Source organism: Suricata suricatta, chromosome 7, assembly GCF_006229205.1.
Source record: "Suricata suricatta isolate VVHF042 chromosome 7, meerkat_22Aug2017_6uvM2_HiC, whole genome shotgun sequence".
Classification (NCBI taxonomy): Eukaryota; Metazoa; Chordata; class Mammalia; order Carnivora; family Herpestidae; genus Suricata; species Suricata suricatta.
In genome coordinates, this window is record NC_043706.1 from 59838857 (window position 1) to 59862740 (window position 23884).

General features: G+C 36.2%; 1 protein-coding gene, 1 long non-coding RNA gene and 1 pseudogene across 4 annotated transcripts in view; 1 reads left to right on the top strand and 2 right to left on the bottom strand.

Annotated features, from left to right (window-relative positions):
• Positions 1-23884, top strand: part of ADGRB3 (adhesion G protein-coupled receptor B3) — a 719614-nt gene that overhangs the window by 318602 nt on the left and 377128 nt on the right. For all 3 annotated transcript variants that reach the window (XM_029944937.1, XM_029944936.1, XM_029944938.1), the window contains exons 7-9: positions 424-588; positions 16139-16240; positions 16606-16712. In XM_029944937.1, the coding sequence (XP_029800797.1) occupies positions 424-588; positions 16139-16240; positions 16606-16712 (374 nt within the window). The remainder of the gene's footprint in view (positions 1-423; positions 589-16138; positions 16241-16605; positions 16713-23884) is intronic.
• LOC115296485 lies at positions 444-13424 on the bottom strand. Its single transcript, XR_003910898.1, has 3 exons — positions 13335-13424; positions 6143-6244; positions 444-631 (listed from the first exon to the last, which is right to left on the bottom strand). It is a non-coding gene; the product is annotated as an uncharacterized LOC115296485 (long non-coding RNA).
• Positions 615-818, bottom strand: LOC115297214 (annotated as a pseudogene).

Here is a 23884-nt window from a genome sequence, read left to right on the forward strand (position 1 = left end):
TTTTGACAAATTTATATAAACTTACTTTTTTTTCTTCAATGTAATTTATTGTCAAATTGGCTAACATACAGTGTGTAAAGTGTGCTCTTGTTTTTTGGGGTAGATTCCCGTGGTTCATCGCTTACATACGACACCCAGTGTTCATCCCAACAAATGCCTACCTCAATGCCCATCACCCATTTTCCCCTCTTCCGCACCCACTCTCATCAACCATCAGTTCTCTGTATTTAAGAGTGTTTATGGTTTATATAAACTTATGTTAATCAAAGTGCTCTATATTTGACTAGCAAGCCAAATACTTGAATACGGCTTATTTGTGGTGGTAGATTAATAAAAAATGAGCAGACAGTAATGTTCCTCAGATTTCAAAATTTTAAAACAGTTGCAGTACTACTACCTTTGACCATGACACGTTTCTTTCAGCCAATGGTCAGTGGAATCAGTGGGGTCATTGGAGCGGATGTTCCAAGTCCTGTGATGGCGGCTGGGAAAGGAGAATAAGGACTTGTCAGGGGGCAGCGATAACAGGACAGCAATGTGAAGGAACAGGTGAAGAAGTGAGGAGATGCAGTGAGCAGCGGTGTCCTGGTGAGCATGAACTGAGTCTATCCCAAAGGGAGTATTTAGTTACCTAAGAAAAAAGGATTAAAAACATTGTCATTAAGGGCAGTACTTCCTCAGTTGAAGAACTGCGAGTGATAAGTGGAATTTCCTTGTTTCCATAACGTATGGGGTTCCCCCCGTTTGTGTGTCATAGATTATTAAGCTGACCAGAACGGATACTGTATTCGATCTTAGCCAAAAGGCCGAGAAGCGATGTGTGTGTCATAGATTATATCTTCAATGAGTTTTTAAATTATTTGCTGCAAAATCACATTGAAAAATGTGATAATACAAAGGAAGCCACATTGAACAATAAATAACATGGCTAAATAGGACTTAAATTAGTTTGTGGGACTATTTTCTTCACTGTGTTCTTAAAGTATTTGTTTACTGAGAACACAAAACCAGTTGCCTTTGGTTATTTATGATAGAAGTAGAAAGAAATGTGTTAGATAGCTGAGTGAGAAAATAAAGATATGATGCTGAAATTCTGAAACTTTTAAATTCCACTGTTAATCCATCCCCATGAAGGACTTTGGACATCCATTACTTTGCCCTGATTGTCCCATTTTGCAATCTTGGAAGATTGCATTTTAAAATGAAAACATAAGGTCTTAATTAGTAGTGAAAGAATGGAAATATTACTACAATAAAGGATTTTATATATAAGGACAGAAAAAAATGAAAAGTCAACAATTGCCCAGATTACTGGTCATATATTTTAATAGATAATTTTACAACAAAGACTCCTTCCTAATCATGCATACATTATGTAAAATATTATTGACATACTGAAGGATCAATAAATAAATGAAAATTATGATTTTAGAATGACATCATAGACAGAACTATTATAAATGTACTAAAAAGATTAGAGGGTGACATTTTTAAGTTTCATAGCTATATATAAAGGAAGTGCTGAATGAACTTAAAAGAATTTGAAGATCCTATTAGAGACTATTTGCTGCTAGTAATGCTTTGTGGGCAAGCTAGCTTATCTCTCTGGCTGTCTGGTTCCAGTAGGTATGGAGAGTACAGCTGTTTAAGTTTCCTTTTCAGTTCAGAAAGCAGTGGATTTCCAAACATGACTACATCAGTTTTGGGAGAAAAACAAACAGGCATTCTAAGAAATATCCCTGAGTCAAAGCTTTGTTTTCCTCCATAGACTGCTAAAGATTTCTCACAGTTCAACGCTAATACCAATAGAAACTGGCTCTAAGCGTAACAATATGTCTGTAAGATTTTTTTTTTAGAGCTTAGCTTTGTTAGTTCTTAAGGCCACCTGAATGCAGAATGGTAAGTAACCAGCAATAGAATTTTGTTGAGGATACCCATACAAGATTGGCAGTGTGAAATTCCACCTGTGCTTCATAAGAATTAAGAAACGTTAAACAAAAATACTTAATGTACCTAGAAAAATATTTCACTAGAACAGTGAGACATGATTAAGTAAGACCCTTTTAATATTTAAGGTTATCTAAACTAATGTGAACATGCCAAGGATCTTAACTTGCCATTTAAAACTGTCTTTAATCTGTATATGTAGAGTTAAAAATGTTGCTGCAGTCACATTTACAAAGATTGCCACCTGCTGTTTGGAAAACATTTTACATATCTATTTATGAAAAAGATATTCAACCTTATACACGAGGTTTGTTTGCTGCCTTCATGATTTAAAGCAGGTTGAAAAAATATTATATAAAACGAATTTTCAATATTTTATATATATATGTGTATGCATATGTGCACATGCACACACGTATATGGTATTAACCTTAGCATTTTCATTTTACTCTTTTCAATTATGTAATTTGAAATCTCTTAAAATCACCTCCAAGCATATAAATAATGTTTTCTTTAAAAGATTTTTTAAGTATTTATTTATTTTTGAGGAGAGAAGGAGCAGAGAGAGAGGGAGACTGCCCTGTGAATGCAAAGCCCAACTTGTGGCTCAAACCCATGAACCATGAGATCATGAACTGAGCCGAGGTCTGAGCTCAACAGACTGAGCCACCTAGGTGCCGCAATAATGTTTTCTAATTAAAATGAATTATTGAAATCAGCTAACTAATTCACAAAGTAGTGCTTAGACAGGGGTAAAATAAATGAATATATGAGTCAAGCTTTTGAAAATATATTAAAGTGGCACCTTTATACAATCAGAGTTATTCATCAAAAATTATATATGGCTATTAATTTCAAATATACCTCTGCATCTGTATAGTGTTTTTATCAAAATAAAGGAAGATTTCCTTTCTATTTGTCCTTTATTCTATGTGCAATCATCTCATTCCACATTATTTTGTCAAGAGAGCATGATTTATAAATAACTAAGCTTTCTACTGTGGATTTCCACTTCCAGTTGTCATTCCAACTTTGCTCAATTGCTTCCCTGTGGTCAATATACATTATTTTTGTGTCCAGCATACTGGACTCTAAGAGTAATGATCTGTCAGTAGGGTTTTTAGTGCTTAAAAAAAATCTAAAATTAGTGTTAACTCTTGAGGCCATATGAATTCAAAATGATAAGAAGCAATCCTAATTTCCACCATTATATTGCTCCAAAATTAAATATTGACAATATGAATTGAGAAAACTGTGATATTTTTTCAACAGTTAATAAGGCATTTTTTTGTCAATGACAAAGCCTTAACAAATGTTTCTTGTAAAACAATGTGTTTTTTCTAGTATTTTTTTTCCTACTGTTTATCCTTAATTTTTCTTCAGATTGCTGGAAACTACTAGTATTTACTTTTATGCTTCAGTTAATTTGGATGCAAAACAAATTAATCAGGTTTGCCAAGAGACCCTCTGTTGTCAGGAAGGAGAAGTATAATGTACACACATCTTTGTCTGGATAATTAATGAAAATAATGATTAATCAGCTGGATTTAATCAAAAGCTGTTATGATGTCTACTAAAAATGGAAAATGAAAAATATTTTCCCATAGAGAATAAGTTTTTTTACTAGTAAATACATAAAATTCATTATTAAAAAGAGCATCATTACCAAAAATAAGATAATGTTTTTGTCTTCATAAGAACAGAGACTTACAAGGATGAAAAAATTATATATGAATATTTTAAATACTGTTATTTGAGGAATAGAGTAGGTATAGGGAGACACATAAGTTGCCTAATTTTTAAATTGGTCCAATTCACCAAATAGTGATTTCATTTATCTTAATCTCATTGTACATCTGCAGACTTTCAGGGTTCAAATAGAGGAAAGGTATTACCTTCTCTGATTTTGTGTTGCTACAATATGAAAACCAACTATTTTTAGCCTTTGTGATTTTCCCCAATATTTCTCTGGTTAATATCATTCAGAAGGCAGGTGTTACTGATGTTACTGGTGGATTGGCCTATGTAAACTTTCAGGCTTTGTGGGGACCTCCTTGCTCTGTTCCCTAGAGAAGGTTTGGCTATTCCTGGGTCCAGTTCTTAGATCTATTATTCTTTAGTCATTAAGAGTAATGCTAGTTGGGATCTACTATTCACAAGTTGAAGTTATACTTAATTTGTACATAAAATGCTCTTTTTTGAATTACAGTTGTTTTGTCTACAAGTGGTGAGTGAGGCCTACAGGTTGAATGTGCTGAGGAAACTTAGGAAATAAGAGAACCGTATCATAAATGTACACAGTATATTTATGTGTGTACATTTATGTCCTGAAGACACTCCACAGACCAGAGATATAGCAATTATTGTGATATTTAAGTATTCATGCCGAAGGTAATCAGCAGTAATGTTTGTAATCCCAAACGTATTGAACACTGTAGTGCACTCATATTAGAATCTACTCCCTGTAATATGGTAAATATAAGCCCCCTCCTCACTGAGGAGAAATGCTATTCTGCAAGTGACTGTTCCATATTTCTGTAACATTGCTGTCCAATGGAATTATGTCTTCTCTGGAGACCAAGAGAGACTTTCATTTGGTTTCTAAGTGATTTTCTTTTAATTTAGCTTTGGTGGGAAGAAAGAATCACAAAGGTGCTTATCTAAGCTTCCTGACTTCCTTGAATGCCTCTCCTCATTATCCAGACCTGCACTTTTAAATTTTAGCAGACCTAAGAATCATCCAGAGAGCTTGTTAAAACCCAGATTCCTGAGGCGCCTGGGTGGCTCAGTTGGTTAAGCATCTGTCTTTGGCTTAGGTCATGATCTCGCAGTTCCTGGATTCAAGTCCCACGTTGGGCTCTGTGCTGACAGCTCAGAGGCTAAAGCCTGCTTCGAATTCTGTGTCTCCTTCTCTCTCTGTGCCTCCCCCACTCATTCTTTAATAAACATTAAAAAAAATCATAATAAAGAAAATAAAACACAGATTCCTAAGCCAAACTCCCAGAAAATCAGATTTGGTAGGTATAATATGGGCCTGTGAATCTGCCTTTCTAACAAACTCTCAAGTGATGTCGATGATACTGCAGATTACCCAAATACTGCCTATAGCAAAAATAAGTAAGTATATAAATAAATAAATAAATAAATAAATACTAGGTGATAAAATTAACAAGAAAGTGGAAAACAGTCCTCTGCCTCAGCTACACTGGCCAAAATTGAGATATCTCTTGAACAAGACTGCAGAATTTTATGTTGTTTATATCACTTAATAAATGATGAGGGGATTGTTCCTGTAATCAATAAACACAGGCAGTCCGTTTCAAATTTCCCTAGCCAACTCATTCTTCAACCAAAATAAGCTCTCTTTATAGTTGTTACTTAAAAAATAGGGTTATTAACTAGTGATTGTGGACAAAAAAAGGATGATTTAGTCATTTTCCGACTTTCAGTTCTTCAGTTGCTATTGTTCCTGTTCCATGGAGAGCAGAAGAAACAACTTGGGTGTCACTGGAACACGTTCGCTATAAAGCTGTGCACTTCAGGCACACAGACCTTCTGTAGTCCTGCCATCCCAGCAGCTCTCGTCCTGAGCAGGAGTTCATGTTCACTGCCTCATATCCTCCAAGGTTATTAGCTACTATATAATTTATGCGCAGGTATATAATATTTGGGGTGGGGGCAGGTATCAGAGAGCAGGGTAGGGTCTTGGCTCACGTTGACTTATTCTTTCCTCAGTTCCAGTTTGGAGGAGTGGTGAATTAATCACTATCACCACATTGGTCTTTGTAAGAGATAAGTTTAACAAGTTAGCCTTTTACATTGTGTGAACCACTGCATTTTTGAAGCTAAACGTAATCATTATTAGAAACCCAAATATGTGACTATAAAATTTGCATTTCTTTTTTTTCTAAAGAGAAAAATATATACTACTCTCTATTGAAATATTCACATATGAATTGGCACCTGCTCTCCCTTTTTCATTCCAAACCACAAGGGTAATCACTAACAGTGTTTTTAACACTATTTAACACTCCTACTCCATTAGGATTTTTTTATTTTCTATCAAATGTTATGTGTATATCCTATAAGGAATTATATGAATACTTGTTCAGTTTCCAAAATTAAGGCAAATGTCTGCACAGAAGATTTTTGGACACAGCAATGTTGCACCCAAGTATTCATACCAGTCACTCACCTAAAAACAACTGAGTTCATTGTTGACAGTAGGTGGCACTAGGTATTGACTTCTTTTATCTCAATGTTCTATTTGTTCTTGCCAGGTCACCTCGGATACATTCTAAAAAGCAGGGAAATAAATTAGAACTTGAAGATACTCCATAGGCAAGAGAGATCACCTATTGCTTAATAAATAGCTAAGAAACTATCCAATTTTCCTAAAAAACATGAGTTTTATTACCTATTCCAGTCTACAGTTCTGCAACAAATCAACTAAATTTTATAGGCAGAATTAAAGAAGAACCACTAGGGTCTAAAATAATCAATGTGTATACCAGATAGTACTGTGTCCACTATTCAAACCTGTTGCTATGGAGAAAATTATTGTCATAATCTGTCTTATCAGGTTGCTCATCAGATGAGACTTTGGGAAAACTCTCATAGCTTCTGTCACGGTAGAAAACTAAAAAGCAATTTATTGTAATCTTATATTCCCCTACCTTGTCCAATTTAGGACTATCTGGCAACATGTTGATCATTCTCAAACTGAAACAGAAAATTTAAGCAGCACTTTTTACTATGTTTTATTTCTTCCCTTCATCCCACATTGTTTTCATAGTAAAAATAAATGTATATTAGGAACCACTTACTTATTTCTAAATTAATAAAATTCAAGCAATTAGTAAAACTGCTCTTTGGGTTCAGTGTTACCAAGACACTGAACCTTAATTAGTCCTTGACATTTCTCATCCTCACTTATTTCCCACTCCTTGTATGTCCTGACTTGGGAATGACCCTAAGATTCTGCTCCTGGTGCTCTTTGGTTGCTCTTTCTCTTCAACTATCACTTGTGAGAAGCGCCCGCAAAGCTGCATCTTTATGCCTAATCTGTTGCAAGCACTTAGCAGACCTTTCCAACCGGGATATCAAATCATTCTCTGTGTCAACAGACGAATGTTTCTTTCTGACCACCAAATCTTTCTTGTCATCTGGAGTACTTTTCTGTAAGTTTGTTTATTTATTTTGAGAGCAAGTGGAAGGGTTGGGGAGGGGCAGAGAGAGAGGGAGAGAGAGAACCCCAAGCAGGCTCCACACTGACAGTGAGATGTCTGCTGAGGAACTCGAACCCACGAACTGCTAGATCATGACCTGAGATGAAATCAAGAGTTGGATGCTTAATTGCCTGAGCCACCCAGGCGCCCCTCATCTGAAGTAATTTCTAATTCCTACCTTTTCTAGTGATGGATTCCACTTCCATCAAATCTTTCCTCGGTGGGCCTGCTTTCTGTTTCCCTGGACATCACCTACTAGTGGGAATGGGTGGTGTGGATAAAGTTCCCTAGAAGGTGGAGTCAAAGTTTGGCTTTAGGCCTCAGTGTACTCATATGTAAAATGGGACTAACAATATGTGTCTCAAGGGATTGTTTCAAGTTTGAAATGATACAATGCTATAGGTAATTAGAATTATTAAATAGCAGGCCAGGTCCTCTTTCTCCATTACCCATATTATTACCACAATCATCTTCTCTAATCTCTTCCACACAAGTTCATCTGATTATTCTCTTTTTCATGACCTTAGTCATGTGACTCACTTGCTAAAAAAAAAAAAAAAAAGGCACAGCTCCACATTACTTGCCCAATGCAGTGCATACTGAAATCCCTGGTAATGTATATTTCCATATATCAGTTGACTAGCTTTACAAGGTCATCACCATCTACTCATTTATAGATTATAACATATACATTACATAATAGACCTAGTCCCTGGTTTCTGGGTAGGGGGGCATGGATTCTCTCCTTATTCACCTGGTTTCCTGTAGGGTCCCTTTTATTGTTCCCCTTTTATTTTACCTGCTGACATGGGAGTATCTTGGGAGCCCAATCCATTAAAAGGTGCCTACTCCTTTAATCATTCTTATTTCTTCCACAATTGTATGAGTCCTTTCTTCTTTGAACCCCTGTAGACTTACTAGCTTTGCGCTTCCCTTATTATGTATTATTCTATTGTATTATCATATATATTATTATATCTTTTAGCTAGAATTCCAGCTCATTTACAAATGAATTATCTATATTATCTATATCTGTAGAATATCTGTTTTCAGATTCTCAAATCCCCTCCTCTGCTTTGAACCTAATTGAATGTAGGCCATTAGACATATGCTCTTTTGAATGTTTTTGTTCCATATCATAAACATCGTTAGTGGACTATTTGTATAAAGTAAAATATGCAATACAAAATACAACAATTCAAAATGATTATGATAGTAATGCCTTACCTTTTATAATCATTTTACTCTTTCAAAATTCTGTTAATTTACCTAAATAGAATTTGACTAATAGAGTTTGTGGCATGAGACTTCCTTCTTTAGAAATAAATCATTGAGATGTTAGAATTAAGAAAACTATGTGTATTTATAGAAAGTTACTCAATTTCTCCCAATCGCAGCCCTGCTTGTACTTTTAGGCCAGAGCTCCTCAAGGCAGCGCCATTGCCACCTGTCAGGCTAGGATTGGTCCCGGATTCACTCAAATAGGGATTCCTAAGGCCTCAGAGCTGGCAGCTGGCAAGAGAGGAGGCTGTGGCGGGCAGTCTCCAGCCTAGAATAGCCTCGCCTGTTACCCTAGTGTGCCTCCAAATGTTTTCATTTTCTGCCTGTGCCATGACCTGGAAAAGGCTATGAAGCCCCATTATCCTCAACAGTTTCTAAGATAATATAAAAAGGCAAGTAAATGCAATTCGCTAGCAGAATCATCACGCATACCCCAATATTAAACTCTGTCTTGTTTAAAGTTAGTAAATAGTTACTTATAATTAATCCTCCCAATTAAAGTTAGCTATCTTTTTTTTATTATTATTATGAATCCTGTTAATAGGTCAGCACTAGAATGACCTTGTCCGCTAAGGTGAAATAGAGGACTAAAACTTAAGTCAGATTTTCCCCCAGGTGTCTGTGTATAAACACTATCTAGTCCTTGAACAGGCAATGCAACACACATTGTCTGCTACTGAGTTTAAAGTTTGTGGTTTGCTGGGACGCCTGGCTGGTCCAGGCAGTGCAGCATGCAACTCTTGATCTCAGGTTGTAAGTTTGAGTCCCACGTTGGGTTTAAAGATTACTTAAAAGTAAAATCTTTAAAATAATAAATAAAATAAAGTGTGTGGTTTGCTACCTTAGACTTAGAGACACATTTTTTCCCAAAAATATAAATACGTTGTTTACCACTATAACAGATGATTGGAGACAGTGTAAGATTCTCAGAGAATGGATTGAGAGACTTGACTGGCAAAGGTCTACTTACCACCTCCTCGATGAGTGATATCTCTATGGCTTTGTTCCCTCACGTTTAAAAAGAGAATAATGATTGTATCTGTCTCATTCTTATGATGAGAATGAAATGAATTAAAAATGGAATGCACTTAGAAGAGTGCCTAAGTCACAGTGATATGTACATATCGCTGTTATAATTGTATGTTCTTTCAAGTCGACGCTGATAAAAACCATTTCTGTGTGAGGAATGCTATTACAAACACATTTGACAAATGCCTTTTTTCTTCCGTCAGACCTTAGCAGCACCATGAATTCCTCACATGAGTGGGTGCCTGTGCTGAAATGAGAGCTGTAAGCTGTGTGAGCACAGGGCCTGGATCTGTCTCATTCACCTCTGTGTCCCCAGCACAGGGAATTCCCACAACATAGGAATTAATGAATTGCCAGCAAGTGAAATTTGAAATTGAGGTCATGCGTAGTACATGTTTTTTTCTTTTTCTTTTTTCCTGCATGCCAACTCTACAGTATAGAATCAATTTCTCTTTAATGCTGAAATTCTAGCATAGGGGTGAAAACTAATTTTCCACATCAAATTGATTTAAGCCCTGTATAATTTTTGCTATTTTTAAGAGACAGAAAATCAGTTTGAATAGACAGATTAACAGCTAATCACTAGGTAATTGCTACCTTGTTTTAAGACAGCATGCTAACTACATACTTGTAACTTCAAGTACAGTTGTATCTTACAAATGGGCTTTTATATCTTTTCAACAGTGATATCAGACAGTGAGATTTTTCAGCTGATGAAGAGTTTTGCTAAGGACACAAAACAAGAGTCCTTCATATGGTCCTACAATATGTTTTTATTTTTAGCACGGAGGGTTATGTGCTAAAATTATGTATTTTCTTTTCTAAAAAATATATTTATTTGTTTATTTTGAGAGAGAGAAGGAGAGACAGAGAGAGCAGGGAAGGGGCAGAGAGAGAGAGGGAGAGAATTTCAAGCAGGCTCTGCACTTGCAGGCTCAATCCCATGAAACACAAGATTGTGACCTGACCTGAAATGAAGAGTCAGATACTTAAGCTTAACCAGCTGAGCCACCCAGGCACCCCTATGATTTTTCTAATTTATAAAATATACATAGGTAGCATTAAACAGAAAAACAAAACATAACATAAATCTCTCTCTTTAGCTTATATTTTACTCTTGCACTTAATACCAAATGTGCTCAGATATCTCAAACTCTAAACTATTTTCAGCATCTTCCCTCCCAACTCTTGTCTCCCTTGTGTGCTCTGAGGCTGTGGCATAGCAGGTACTCTTCCTGGAAACCTGAGTTTCATCTTTTATTTCTCTCCCTTCCTCACCTCCTTCATCCAGTCATGGAGCTGAGCCCATTCTACATCCTAGATAGAGTTTTGAATCCACCCACTTCCAACTGCATTTCCTGTGATGCCATGCCCCCTCCCTGGTTACCCCATTTAGATTGTCACAGGCCCCCCTGCCTTCAGTCTTACCTTCCTTCAGTCCATCCCCCACCTGCCTGTCTAGCATTCAGAACACAATAACAAACTTGCCTTGCCCTTAAATTCAAACTCCTAGTTCATCTTATCATTTATCACCCCTCTCACTCTTGTAATTACCCACTTCAACTCATCCCCAATTTTATACTCTAGCCATTCTGAAATGCTGGATATACCAAGGTTCTCCTTACCCCCTGGGTCTTCCCACATGTGGTTCCCAAGGCACACTTTTCCCTTCCTCAATGGCCAACTCCTACTTATCCTTTACACTTCAACTTGGATATCCCTTGTGGAAATCTTCCACTGACATACTCTACCCTACAGTACTATGAGTAGGAGTAGCCAGGACTTCTCAGATCATAGTGGACATTATATTATAATACACATATTGTGTATTATAATTTCTCCACTTATTATCTCCCTCACCATCTTGGGAGTTGAGAGACCCTGACTATTCTTGTTCATTATTTTTATGTGTGGTATTTTATAAGGTGATTGGGACATTATGGGTGCTTAGTAAATATCTATAGAATTAATGAATTCCATAACGGACACTGAAGAGAGTTCAGAAATTTTCCCTACTACTTGGGGCTTCATAAACGTAAGATGGAAGAAAATAAATCTTTTTTAAGTTTTATTTATTTTTGAGAGATAGAGACAGCATGAGCAGGGGAGGGTCAGAGAGATAGGGAAACACAAAATCTGAAGACAGGCTCCAGGTTCTGTGCTAGCTGTCAGCACAGAGCCTGACATGGGGCTGGAACCCATGAACCGCAAGATCATGACCTGAGCTAAAGCCAGATGCTCAACTGACTGAGCCACCCAGGTGCCCTAAATTTTTATTTTAATATCTTGGTTGTTTTGCTTTTGGTGTGACCATAAATACACCTATTTTCTGAACTAAACTTTTTAAAGATACAATCTTCAAAGAATGTCAAATCACTTTGATAAAATATTTAAAGCAGGGGTGCCTGGGTGACTCAGTCAGTTAAGCATCAGGTCATAATCTCACAGTTTGTGGGTTCAAGCTCTGCATCAGGCTCTGTGCTGACAGCTCAGAGCCTGGAGCCTACTTCAGATTCTGTCTCCCTCTTTCTCTGCCCCTCCCCCATTCACACTGTGTTTCTATTTCTCAAATATAAATAAACATTTAAAAAAATTAAAAAAAATATATTTAAAGCAGGTTTGGGATTTGACACTACTAAAGAGCTGAAAATTCTGTAAATTTGCAAATCTGTCATCTTTGTTTCTTACTATTGGTGTACTGTGTTTCTACATCTACAAGGAACACAGTGTATCCAAGACTATATAAATTCATGGTGGAGAAAAAGTTTGTTGACGTTTCAAGATTTAAAAAATTACTGTGATTTTGTTTGTTTTGTTTTTTGATCTGGTTGAGGTAGACCATACTGATTGTCCTAGGTAAATGAGAATTAGTAATTGAGGGTTGTGGTTGGAAAAAAATAGTTAATCAGCTTCTTTCTTATCTAGTTAGGATATATACAGATCACAGTGGGGGGGTTCTGGACTGGGTCCCCTGGACTCTTACCAAGTCAGACACAGCCCTATAAAGTCAACCTTTGTCGATACTCAGTATCCTGGAAACCCATTTTGGCTAATTTTTAGGAAAACTATTTAGCTAACTCCCTCTCTTACTCTTCCTAAGTGTACATTCCTAACTTACTGCTGGTCTGCACACACATGCACACACTGTCCTCAATAATTTTTAGAATCATCCTCATTTTCTGTCATCTTAAGTACTGAGGAATGGAAAAATAGATCTTTCGAAAGTATTTGGTAATTTGGGTTTAAAATATATGTGTGTGTTCATAGGTATCTACCTATCATTTGCTAGACTTGTAAGTACTATGTGCCCCAGGAGTGAAACCAGACAGAAAAATTATTGTCTACATGGTGAACACATTTTAGCAGGAGAAGGCAGTAGATAAATAAACAAGCAAACAAAATAACAATACTGTCAAATAAGAAAGCTAGGGAAAAAAACGTAGAAGTTATAAGGGAACAAGCATTTGGCGGGGAGAGTAAAAGGAATGTTTAAGTGTTTGAGAGGAACCAGGAAATCCCGGATAAGGTAAGATTTCCATAAAAGTTAGAGGCGATGAAGACACAACCCATGCAGACATTTGGGGAGCTGAGGTAGAGATATTCTGGGAGAAAGAGCAGGTGCACAAGCTCTGAGGTAGGAGCCTTCCTGGAGTACTGGAGAAGGATCCAAGGGGTCAGTTAGATGAGGGGGTAGGGAGCTGAAGGTGGAGAGGGGAGCTGAGGTAAGAAGCTAGGTTGAAGAGCCTTGTAGCTGAGGCTTGTTTTATCATAAACGTCGTATTTACTAGAATGGAAGAAATGTTATTTTCCCCAAGTACTATATCTTAAAAAAAAAAATTAAGTGCTGACCCATATTCGCCAGCTGACAGTTAACTGCTTTTGCCCACCTTAATTTTGAACCTCATCGGTTTCAGCAGCGAGTCCAGTAAACATTTCACCCTGTTGGCTCGCCCCTGCCATCTAGTGGTTTATGCCCGAAATTACTAGAGTTTCTGACCACACAGAAGACCGTTGGGGGAAGGGCGCAGGGAAGGAGGCTAATTTTTGACAGAATAACAATAGGTGTGAATAGCTTTCTGAAAGGACAACAGGGGGATGGAGAAGTCTAGGGTGCAGATTGCTTCGTCGTTGGTTTGTGTCAAGCTTAAATCAGAAAGAAAGCCTGAATGCTATCAAACCGTATTTTATTTTATTTTATTTTATTTTATTTCAAATTTCATCAATAGAACTAAAGAAAATGGAGTTCAAAACATTGAAAACCAGATAAAAGCACAAGTGAGGTGAAAATGAAGGATTACAAATGAAGAGTTAATGAGGAAGATAATGAACAGAAGTTGGGGGTATAGATGGAACAAAAAAAAATAGTAATCAAGTGTAATGATATTATTAGATTAATTACTTCCATATCTGTATTAAAAATAGACTAGTTGCTTTACATAGAATTTAGTATGTAATAAACTATACATGATGTAGTTTGTGAGTTTTAACATTTCTTATGATTTTCCTCTATTTCATATTCTGTAGTAGTTTGGGCTGACATTTACAGAAACACAGGAGAATGTGACCTGGTGTAGAATATTTGGAGGATGACAATTAATTCTGTGTGGCTGATGCATAGGAGAATATATATGAGGCATGACTGAAATGCTAGCTTGAAGCTTGCTAAAAGGGCCCCCCCCCCTTTTTATTTTTCCACAGAAAGCATAGTTATCTTTATCCTGTCAGTACTGGAGAACCATGGAAGGGTTTTAAGCAGCAAGTTATGGGATTAAGCTTCATTTTGGAGATTACTTTGTTAATGTGGCATGAAAATTGGATTAAAGGTAGAAGATACTAGGGAATAAATAGTTCCACTTTATATCCAGTTCTTCAGCCCAGAAGGCAGGCATCATCCTTAACCCCTTGGCCACTCATTCCCCGCATCATTTTGTATACTACTTTCTAAATTTATCTTGGATCTACCTTTTCTTCATCCTTAGTTTAAACGTCTTACCTAAAGTCACTGCTGTGTCAGTGCCTGAGAAGCACCGCAGTAGCCTCTTCAGTTGCCCCACCTACTGTGCTCCCATCTCTTTTCCCTGGGGAAGCAAACTGATCTTAATCTTCTGTTAAACCCTTCTGTGGCTGGCTTGGAGGCCCTGCAGGCACCTTGTTAGCCTGTCTGCCAGCCAGCCCATCACTCCACACTCCTAAAATTGTTCCCTGCAGCCCCACCGGAGGGCTGAGGCCAGCCTGGCCCTAGGACCCACCGGCAGGATCTGCCAGTCTGGCTTGGGAGTGGTAGTGATGAATATGGGTGGAGTCACCGTAAATCAAAAACATAAAATAATAAAATTTTTTTAAAACATTGCAAAACCATGGTATAACTCAAATGGAAATAGGGACAGCCCCCTACAGGACTCCCTCCTCCAGTACTGCAAGAATAGAAATAACACAAAAATCAACTAAGGGAAGCCGCAGTTACCACCAGCCGAGCACATGCAACCCACCACTAACACAGTGACCACAGAAGTTAGCAAAGTGGGAACCACTTTGTCCATTTTATCTGATCCACCAGGGGAACAGCAGAAGTTTCTGGCCCTGCTACCCCAGATAAAGAAAATATTGTTCCAAGATCATAATGTATTCTTCTCCACTAATAATTATAATGTATCCTAATGAGCTCATAAATTCTGAAGTAGAATTGGGATCAATAAATTGTGACTAGCATGGATTAAATAGTATATTGTCATCAAAGGAAGACCGTTCTCCCAGGAAATGATACTCATAAATATATTTCTTTTTGGTCCTTATTTACTTATTGAAGGTATTTATATAATCATATGTTGATTCATTTATTTATCCAATTTGGAGCAACTTCTGTGTGCCAAACTATTAGGTACAAGAAGGCAACAGGATCCTAGGAAAACCATGAACACAATTATGTGAAAATATAAATGTCAATGCTGTGTGAAAAGCACAACAGTAGGTATGCCTAGAGAAAGGACTAGTATGTTCTGTCTAGGAGCACAGGGTGAGGTTTAATACAAAACTCAGTACAGATAGACCTCACAAATCCTTTGGCTTTCTATCAAATTATTTCTGGTATACATCTGTTATTATTGAAGTTTCTGATCTCATAATTCAAATCAGTTTTTGAAAATTATAAGGCCAAGAGATCAAATCAGTTTATTTTTACATGATGTAATATGATTGACATCATTGCCCTTGTATGAAAAATAGAAATTATGTATTTTGCCCTTTATGTTTATCTTCTCTGAACACTAGAATTAATAATTCTAATATGACTTTCAGTTTATTGGAAATCATTTTATTTCACATTTCAAAACATCATGAATATTGGAAAGATTTTTGATTTACATGTTTGAATGTAATGTTCAATTTATAAGCAAATTCAAATGACTTTTTTAAAAAGTCTACACAGTAAGCACTTTCAAAAGAAAGCACATTTTTTGTGAAGATTTTGTAGATAATGAAATGAAACCTGGTGGTTTTTTGTTTATGAAGACACTGCTAACATCTCAGTAAATGATATACTTTAAAGAAAATGAAAGAACTCTGCAGACAGAGAGATGCATTTGAGGACTGCTTATTGCCAATATTTAGAAAAATAAACACTGCTGGCATTCAGGCCCTTCTGTTTTAAATTGCAGCACCTTATGAAATATGCCCAGAGGATTACCTGATGTCGATGGTGTGGAAAAGGACCCCGGCAGGCGATTTGGCGTTCAACCAGTGTCCGCTGAATGCCACAGGTAAAGTGCGAATGACCCACGCAGACCCTATGATGATCACCCTCCAACAACTGCATGCTATGCTTGCTTATGAAATCATGCCTTTGTCCTATATCCATAAGTAAATCTGTCCAATAAGCAATAAAACAATTTTCATAAAGTGCTTCATAAACGGAGCCAATGAAGAAACCTAAAAATTATTGCTGATGCAATGGTTTCTCAGTGTGATTAACATGCACTATAAAAATAATCAATGTAACATTTTCATATGCATGTTTTTAAGGCAAGGAAATGTACAAACTCAATTCTTAAGCCTGCTTCCTAATTATGTGATGCCTTCTAGCATCTCTGTTATAAAGCTGCTCTCTGTTCTCTGTGACACACAGGCACCACTAGCAGACGCTGCTCTCTCAGTCTTCATGGAGTGGCCTTCTGGGAACAGCCGAGCTTTGCAAGATGCATATCCAATGAGTACAGACACTTGCAGCATTCAGTAGGTGCAAAGCCAGCTTTAGTACTTGCTCTGTTTATTTTTTCCTAATGATCACTGTGTGAGAATTTAACCTTCTGCTTTATAATCAAATCAGCCAAAATCACTGAAAAAATGCCTGAAGGAAAAACTGATGTGACAGAAAGCTCATTTTTATAAGTCAGTGCTAAACTGTTTTGTTCCTAGGGTTTGGGTTTTTAGGGATCCTGCTATTTACATGAAAGAATCCCTTGTCTAATGGGGACAAGGCCTGAGCAAAATTTCTTATTCAGTTTTATCCATAAGAATTAAACTGTATGTCAGAATTAGCACAGATCTGTGTTAAATTGTGTATGACTTATTTCAGAATACTGTGCATTTTTAAATTATATTTCATAGTAGTTGGGAAATGATAAGCTGAGTCACTTAGGTATCAAATTTCTCACTGCGTTTTGACAGTAAGACATTGAAAAAAATGACCGTGTTATTGCACCGGAGGAAATTAATTACTTGCAGGAGATTAAGTGGACCAGATCTTTCAAAAATTGCCCCTCTGTTCCCACACATCACTGAATTTTTCACAAACTATGATGTATGAGTATTTTGAGCACAGTTAAGTTTTGCTTGGTGTTTTACAAGTGCAAGTCATTGTCATTATTGGAGACTGGTGTCATTTCATCCTGACAATCAAGAGGAACTCTATCAATGAATAAATATTTTGGAGTTTAGAACAAATATGATCATGAGCCAGCCGGAAGTTGGACATTGACAGGGATGATGTTTAGTAAAGAACCTTCAAGTTTTGTTATGCTTATGTTTTCTTTTCATTCTTTTTTTATTGTCACTCACAAATATGCATAATTCTTTAAAAAAACTGAAGGTTCTTGCTTGTGGATGGAAATTTAGTTCATACAATAATCACTCATACTGACAAAGTAAACATATTTGATTATCAAAAAAACCAAAAAAAACTCACATTTAAAAATCTCAAAAGTAAATGCTAATATTAGTTTTGGTTTACTTACCAAATCGGCAATAGTTAATTGAATTGATGATTATTGACCATTTAGAACCTTATTCCTATTATCTATGTATATATTCCATACATAGATGTGACATGGATATAGATATAGTTATAGATATAAATATGGGAGTTACACAGAGGTATGGAAATACATGTCAATATATGCTGGTTTCCCACACATACCTAGATTTAAAAATATGTATTTCAGTTCAACTCATGATCTGATGGTTTGTGGGATTGAGCCCCACATCTGACTCTGTGCTGACAGTGCAGAGCCCACCTGGGATTCTCTCTTCCCCTCTTTCTCTGGCCACAGCTTCCCCCTGTTTTCTCTCTCTCTTTCTCCTCTCTCTCAAAAATAAATAAGTAAACATTAAAAATAAGGTTAATCAAAAAATTCCTTATGAATTTAATTTTAATGAATTTTATTTTTCCCAATTTTAGACATTTGATTTTGTTTACTTAATCTTAATAACGTCCCTATTCAGTTTTTGTTAATCCACAGTAATGAATGGGAATAATTGCAGGGATTAAGTAAATCATAAGTCAATCCTCATGACTTTGTTAATAAGTAACAGCACATTTTTGCAGAAAATTTTTACTTCCTAAATTCAGTGCTTTGTATAGTAATATTTAATGAGTTTACATTTCATCTGATAATGGAGAGAAACAGAAACACTGTGTGAAATAGAAGAATTGATCTCAAATTGTGAATTCCATAGAAATCATTCAATCAGTAATCTGACAGCCAATCGGTATATGCATTGGTTGACTTGCATACAGAAATCAGATGCATGATATTGTAGAATAAAAAGTCTCAATGTGTTCAGCTCCTACAAAGTACGAGACACACAGCCTGGGCATTTGATGAACCAATTCTTGTGCTCACAAGAATCTGCAAGGTGGATATCCCTGCCTCAGTTTGCACAGAAAGAACTGAAAATCTACAAGGGAACAATACAGTTTTGTGAGGCAAAGAGTGAAAGTTGTGTCCAGCTACAATTGTTCCAAAATTTAGCATTCTTTCTGGAGGCCATGCTACCTCCTGAGCTTTTGATTTGAAATCATCTGCCCTAGATTCTGGTACTGAGGGCACCACTTTTGGGTGGTGTGTTTTTTGGAAAAGTCATGTGATCTCAAATTTTGGTTTTGCAAAATGAAGTTGGTAGCATCATTTTAACATCTCTGGAAGTTTCAAGGAAGAGCAAATGACATACTATACATATGGAACACAAATTGTAAAAAAACTTTGTAACCATGAGGTATTAATATCTACATCTACAGAATATACATCAAGTTAAAATATTATCTTAATAAGAGTAAAATTTTAGAACTCAACCTATTATTAATATGAACTACACATGTGGAAAAATAATACAGATTGAGGAATAGACAAGTGGATAGAGGGATGGATGTATAAAATTGATGTCACATGATTTTTGCACTTGAATTATGTTTATACACCTATACAAAAATGTGCACACACACACTTACACATGCATATATGTACACACATCTAGTAATTACCTAGGGATCATTTTCTCCTTTACATGTTTTTACATGTTTAAGAAAATATAGGGCCAATCTGTGCCTTAAAATAATGCTTACCTAATACACCAGCTTCATCATGTATACTCAGTAAAGTCAACTGGGGATGGATATCCCTTCATACTCTTATTCCTATTGCTTCCCATGCTCTGTCTGAGTAGCAAAGCTAGATGGTGCTTGTGATAGAATGATTCTGATTCCCACAGATTCTAAAATTACTTTGAAGATGCATATCCTCTTTTAGTAGAATTTATTATTTCACAACTTAATTGTTCTATTTTCTTCATAGGATTTCATTCTTTGCCTGCTCTATAATCAGAACGGTCATTAAATATTAATTGTTACCTACTGCAGAGAATTATTTTAAATAGGTAGATCTGTGTTTTCCAACTATTTTACATATGGATTACAATAGATGCATATATACACATAGATTACAATATTTTAATAACCCATTTTACAAAATTACAATGATAAACCAAGTCTGAAATGACTTTTTATCATCAGTAAACATTAGATGAGTTTGTTCTATGAACTCTCATAATTATAACCCAGTTGAAGTAGACCTGCTTGGTTAAGCAGTTGAATATATAAAATCACTAATTCATCATGTTGAACATTTAGTTTGAATTCTTTGAGGACAGAGACCATGTGACTTTTTTTATGTCTTTATTTCTCTACTGACTAACACAATGCCAAGCATATACTAGATATTCCATAAACACTTATAAAGAATCACCCTGCAACTTTTCTAATCAGTGGGAGCATACTGGCAGCTGGAGGGTTCTCAGGTGATGCACAGGCTTAATGTTCATGAATTTTAACCACATGAAATTAATAAGTATTATCCCTCATGTGCCATGTTCTTAACCCAAAAATATCCAGAAATGTGGAGTGATTGATGACATTATTTTATAAAATTATTTGGCCATTGCAGAAGAATTTCAATAAGCTAACAATCATGAATTTGAAACCTAATAAGCTATAAAATCAAACATGATTCGACTGTTATTTATTGAAAAGACAAGCCACAAATGAATGCACACAATTTTTAAAAATTGAGGGTAGAAGAATAAAGTGTAGTAGCATCCTTGAAATTTTCATATTTTCTCATGTTAATATCTTAATATTTCCTTTCATATTCTGGGATATTTTCTGAATTTTATACCAAGCAAAGTAGAAGTAATTTTACAACCTGTTGAGAAACAGGCACAGGAGTCAGGAAAATTGAGAAAACATTTTCTTGTTACTCATAAATTCTTTCAAAGAAGGATTAATATTGTGGGCAAAGTGGGCCAGCCTCTCCGTGTATGAAATAGACAAATCACCTTGTGTCAGGTACACTTGGGCAGTAACAGGCAACTTCTTTCTACCTCAGTCATCTCTCTGTCTCTCTCTGTCTCTCTCTGTCTCTCTCTCTCTCTCTCTCTCTCCACGTTCTAATTCTCTCCCTCCCTCTGTCTCTTTTACACACATACAAATGCATGTTTTCCCCCTCTTTCTCTCTATCTCTTCCCCCCGCCACACACACACTTGAAGTGACAGATTGCATAGAACTAGCAGGATATATACTCTCTACATGTAGAGAGTTCTAAAGCAAAAGTTGAACCACCACGCATACCAATGTCTGATTGTGTGATTTCTCCTTCCCTGGAGAGAAATGAGGGATGGGATTGGAAAAGATCAAAGATATTACTCTAATAGAAGTCCTTCCATATGGAAATCTGTGAAATTGGGTATAAATGTTCCCTTTTAAGTGAATGTCCCTTAACACCTCTGTTTCTGTTTTGCAAATCTTAATATAACAACAAAGAGGAGCACCTGTGTGGCTCAGTCTGTTAGGCATCTGACTTTAGCTCAAGTCATGAGCTGAAGGTTTGTGAGTTTGAGCCTCATGTCAGGCTCTCTGCTGACAGCTCAGAGCCTGGAGCCTGCTTCAGATTCTGTGTCTCCCTCTCTCTTTCTGCCCCTTCCCTCCTCTTGTTCTGTCTCTGTCTCTGTCTCTCTCTCTTTCTCTGAAAAATTAATAAACATTAAAAAATTGAAAGAAAAAACAAAAAAACAAATAAATATGGAAGTAGGAGTAATAGTCCAAGTCATCGAAAGGTTGACTTCCTGGGAAGGGATGTCAAAGAGTTTGAATCCTGATTTGAAGACTTTTGTTTCTCCTGTTTTTGTCTACTTTTATGGGTGGTTTATTATGACAGAGAGATAAAAATAGACATATCTTTCTTAAGGGGAGGCTTGAGGGAAGAGGGGAGAAACAGAGAGGGAAAGAGACCAAGAAGTCAAAGAGAGAACTCAGGATCTGAGTTCAACCTCATAATTCCACAAGTGGTCCTGAATAAAATGATGAGCTCACTGAGTGTTCAGCAAATGGTAATAGCTCACATTTATTTAATGCTATCTACCCTAAAGGAGCTGATGGGAAAAAAACCTAGAAGTAGTAAGTTAACTAAATCTTGATGTTCTAAGCAATTCATATGTCAAAGTTCACAGTATATTTCAAGGAGAACATAGTGAATATCTTAGACTTTACATCTCATATGGCATCTGTTCTAACTCTTCAACTCTGTTGTTATATCACAAGGGCAGTCATAGACAGTAAGTAAACATGACAATGTTCCACTAAAACTTTATATAAAACCAGGCAGTGGGCTGGATTTGTCCCACAGGCTAGAATTCACTAATTCTGGACTAGAATATACATTTTTAAAAGTGTCTTTGTTTTGTCTTGTTTTTTAATATTTTAACTCTTTAAGAATTCTCCATCAAAGTCTGTTTTGTCCTTTTTTCTTCTCTATTATCTTTAACACTTTAACCACAGTCATTTTAAATTACTTATCAGTGAAATCTATCTGGAGAATCTGCGAATGGGCTTATTTTACCAGTCATATCATCTGGCATATCTACTAAGTTTTAATCAAATATCAGACATTGTGTAAAACACATGTAGGGGTTTTGGACAGTGTCGATGTTCACCAAAAAGCACCTCCCCTTTTCTGTTAGTCAAATACAGTGAGGAGCTGATACCTCAGTACAATCAAGATTTGAGTTGGATTGAGGATGATTTGCAGTTTAGTAAAACTATCTCTGTTTAGTCTTCCTTCTTCCACTGTGTGTCTTAAAGGCTTTGGATGAAGAGCCTATGTTTGCCTATCCCATCAACCCTGAGAAACTGCAGAAGATTCAGGTTTTTCCTTCAAAACGCACCAGCTCAGTACTCCAGCTTTCTGTCCAAGCAACTTCAAATTTGTTTCCGAATGCATACTTACAAGGATGGAGAAAATTGCATTCTGCATTTTAGAAGTTTTCATCTTAACTTCTCAGCCTCCTACACATTTCAAAAACTTAGCCTATGTCTCATGAAGAAAAATTCCAGTAATATTTTTAGGGACGATCATTTTTCCGGTACATTTATCTAGCCCTAGGTAACTGAAAAGCATTAGTTTTTCTTTCTTCACTAGAAGTCTTCTTCCAGGGTTGTAACTACTCCTCACTTCTTGTCCTGCCCTCCTCCAAATGACTGAAATAGTTGGCTACCTAGAAACTATCTCCTTTTTCTGGAAATTTAGTTATTTTATCCATAGCTCTCTGATGCTCTAAAGAGTATAATTTTTGTAATTTAGGTGGATTTTTCTAGTTTTAGTGGCAAAAGCATGAGCTTTAGAGGAATTACTACACTAAATGAATACACTTCAATTGTATTATAAAACAATCTTAAATACATATAATAATGTTTCCTAGGGAACTTTAAGGGAGTCTGCAGTACAGATATATAATGAAATACTTCTCAATTTATACATTACTTCCTTTTTTGTAAAACTTACAAAATATTACTGATTACTGACTAGAACTATAAAAGCCAAGGAGAATTTTTAAGATTTCCTAGATTATGGATTAAGTGTGACTTGGAGAAGAAATGTTAGGGTTAGTTTTTGCTGTTGAAATTCACTGATGTGAAATTTATTCTTAGGATGGTTTAATAGAATATACATTATAAAGAATTCGGCTAACATGAAATGAAAAAATCGTATAAAGGAAAGTGTACTCTATTATTCAGTCATTCATCTATCCATTCAACTACACATTAACTTATTCTACAAATATCTACTGACCTTTAACTATATGCAACAGAGTGCAGGGACCTGAGGATACATCTTGAATGTGACACACACAAATACAAATAAGTAGACAGGAAAAGATATAAGATAATTACAAACTGTGATATGTTGAGAGAAATTAACAAAGTACCAACATAGGAAATAAAGTTTGGGGACTGCTTTAGATAAGAAAGTCAGAGAGGTCTCTATGAGGAAATGACATTTAAGGAGGAGAGTGAGGGTGTCAGAGAATAAGAATACATTCCCTTTGAGGGAATAACATATGGGAAAACGTTAAGTCTCTAAGGAAGTGAAAGATGATCTGGTGGCAAGAGGTAGTGAGCAAGAACAGAATGTCATGAGATGAAGCTGGAGAAGTAGATAGGGAAAAAATTATTATGTGCCTTAAAGACTTTTGCTTGGAGTTTGAATTTTATTCTAAATGCAGTGGGAAGCCATTAATAGTAAGGAGTGATGTGATTCAATATAATTAAAGAGGCTTATATGGTGTTCCATGGAGA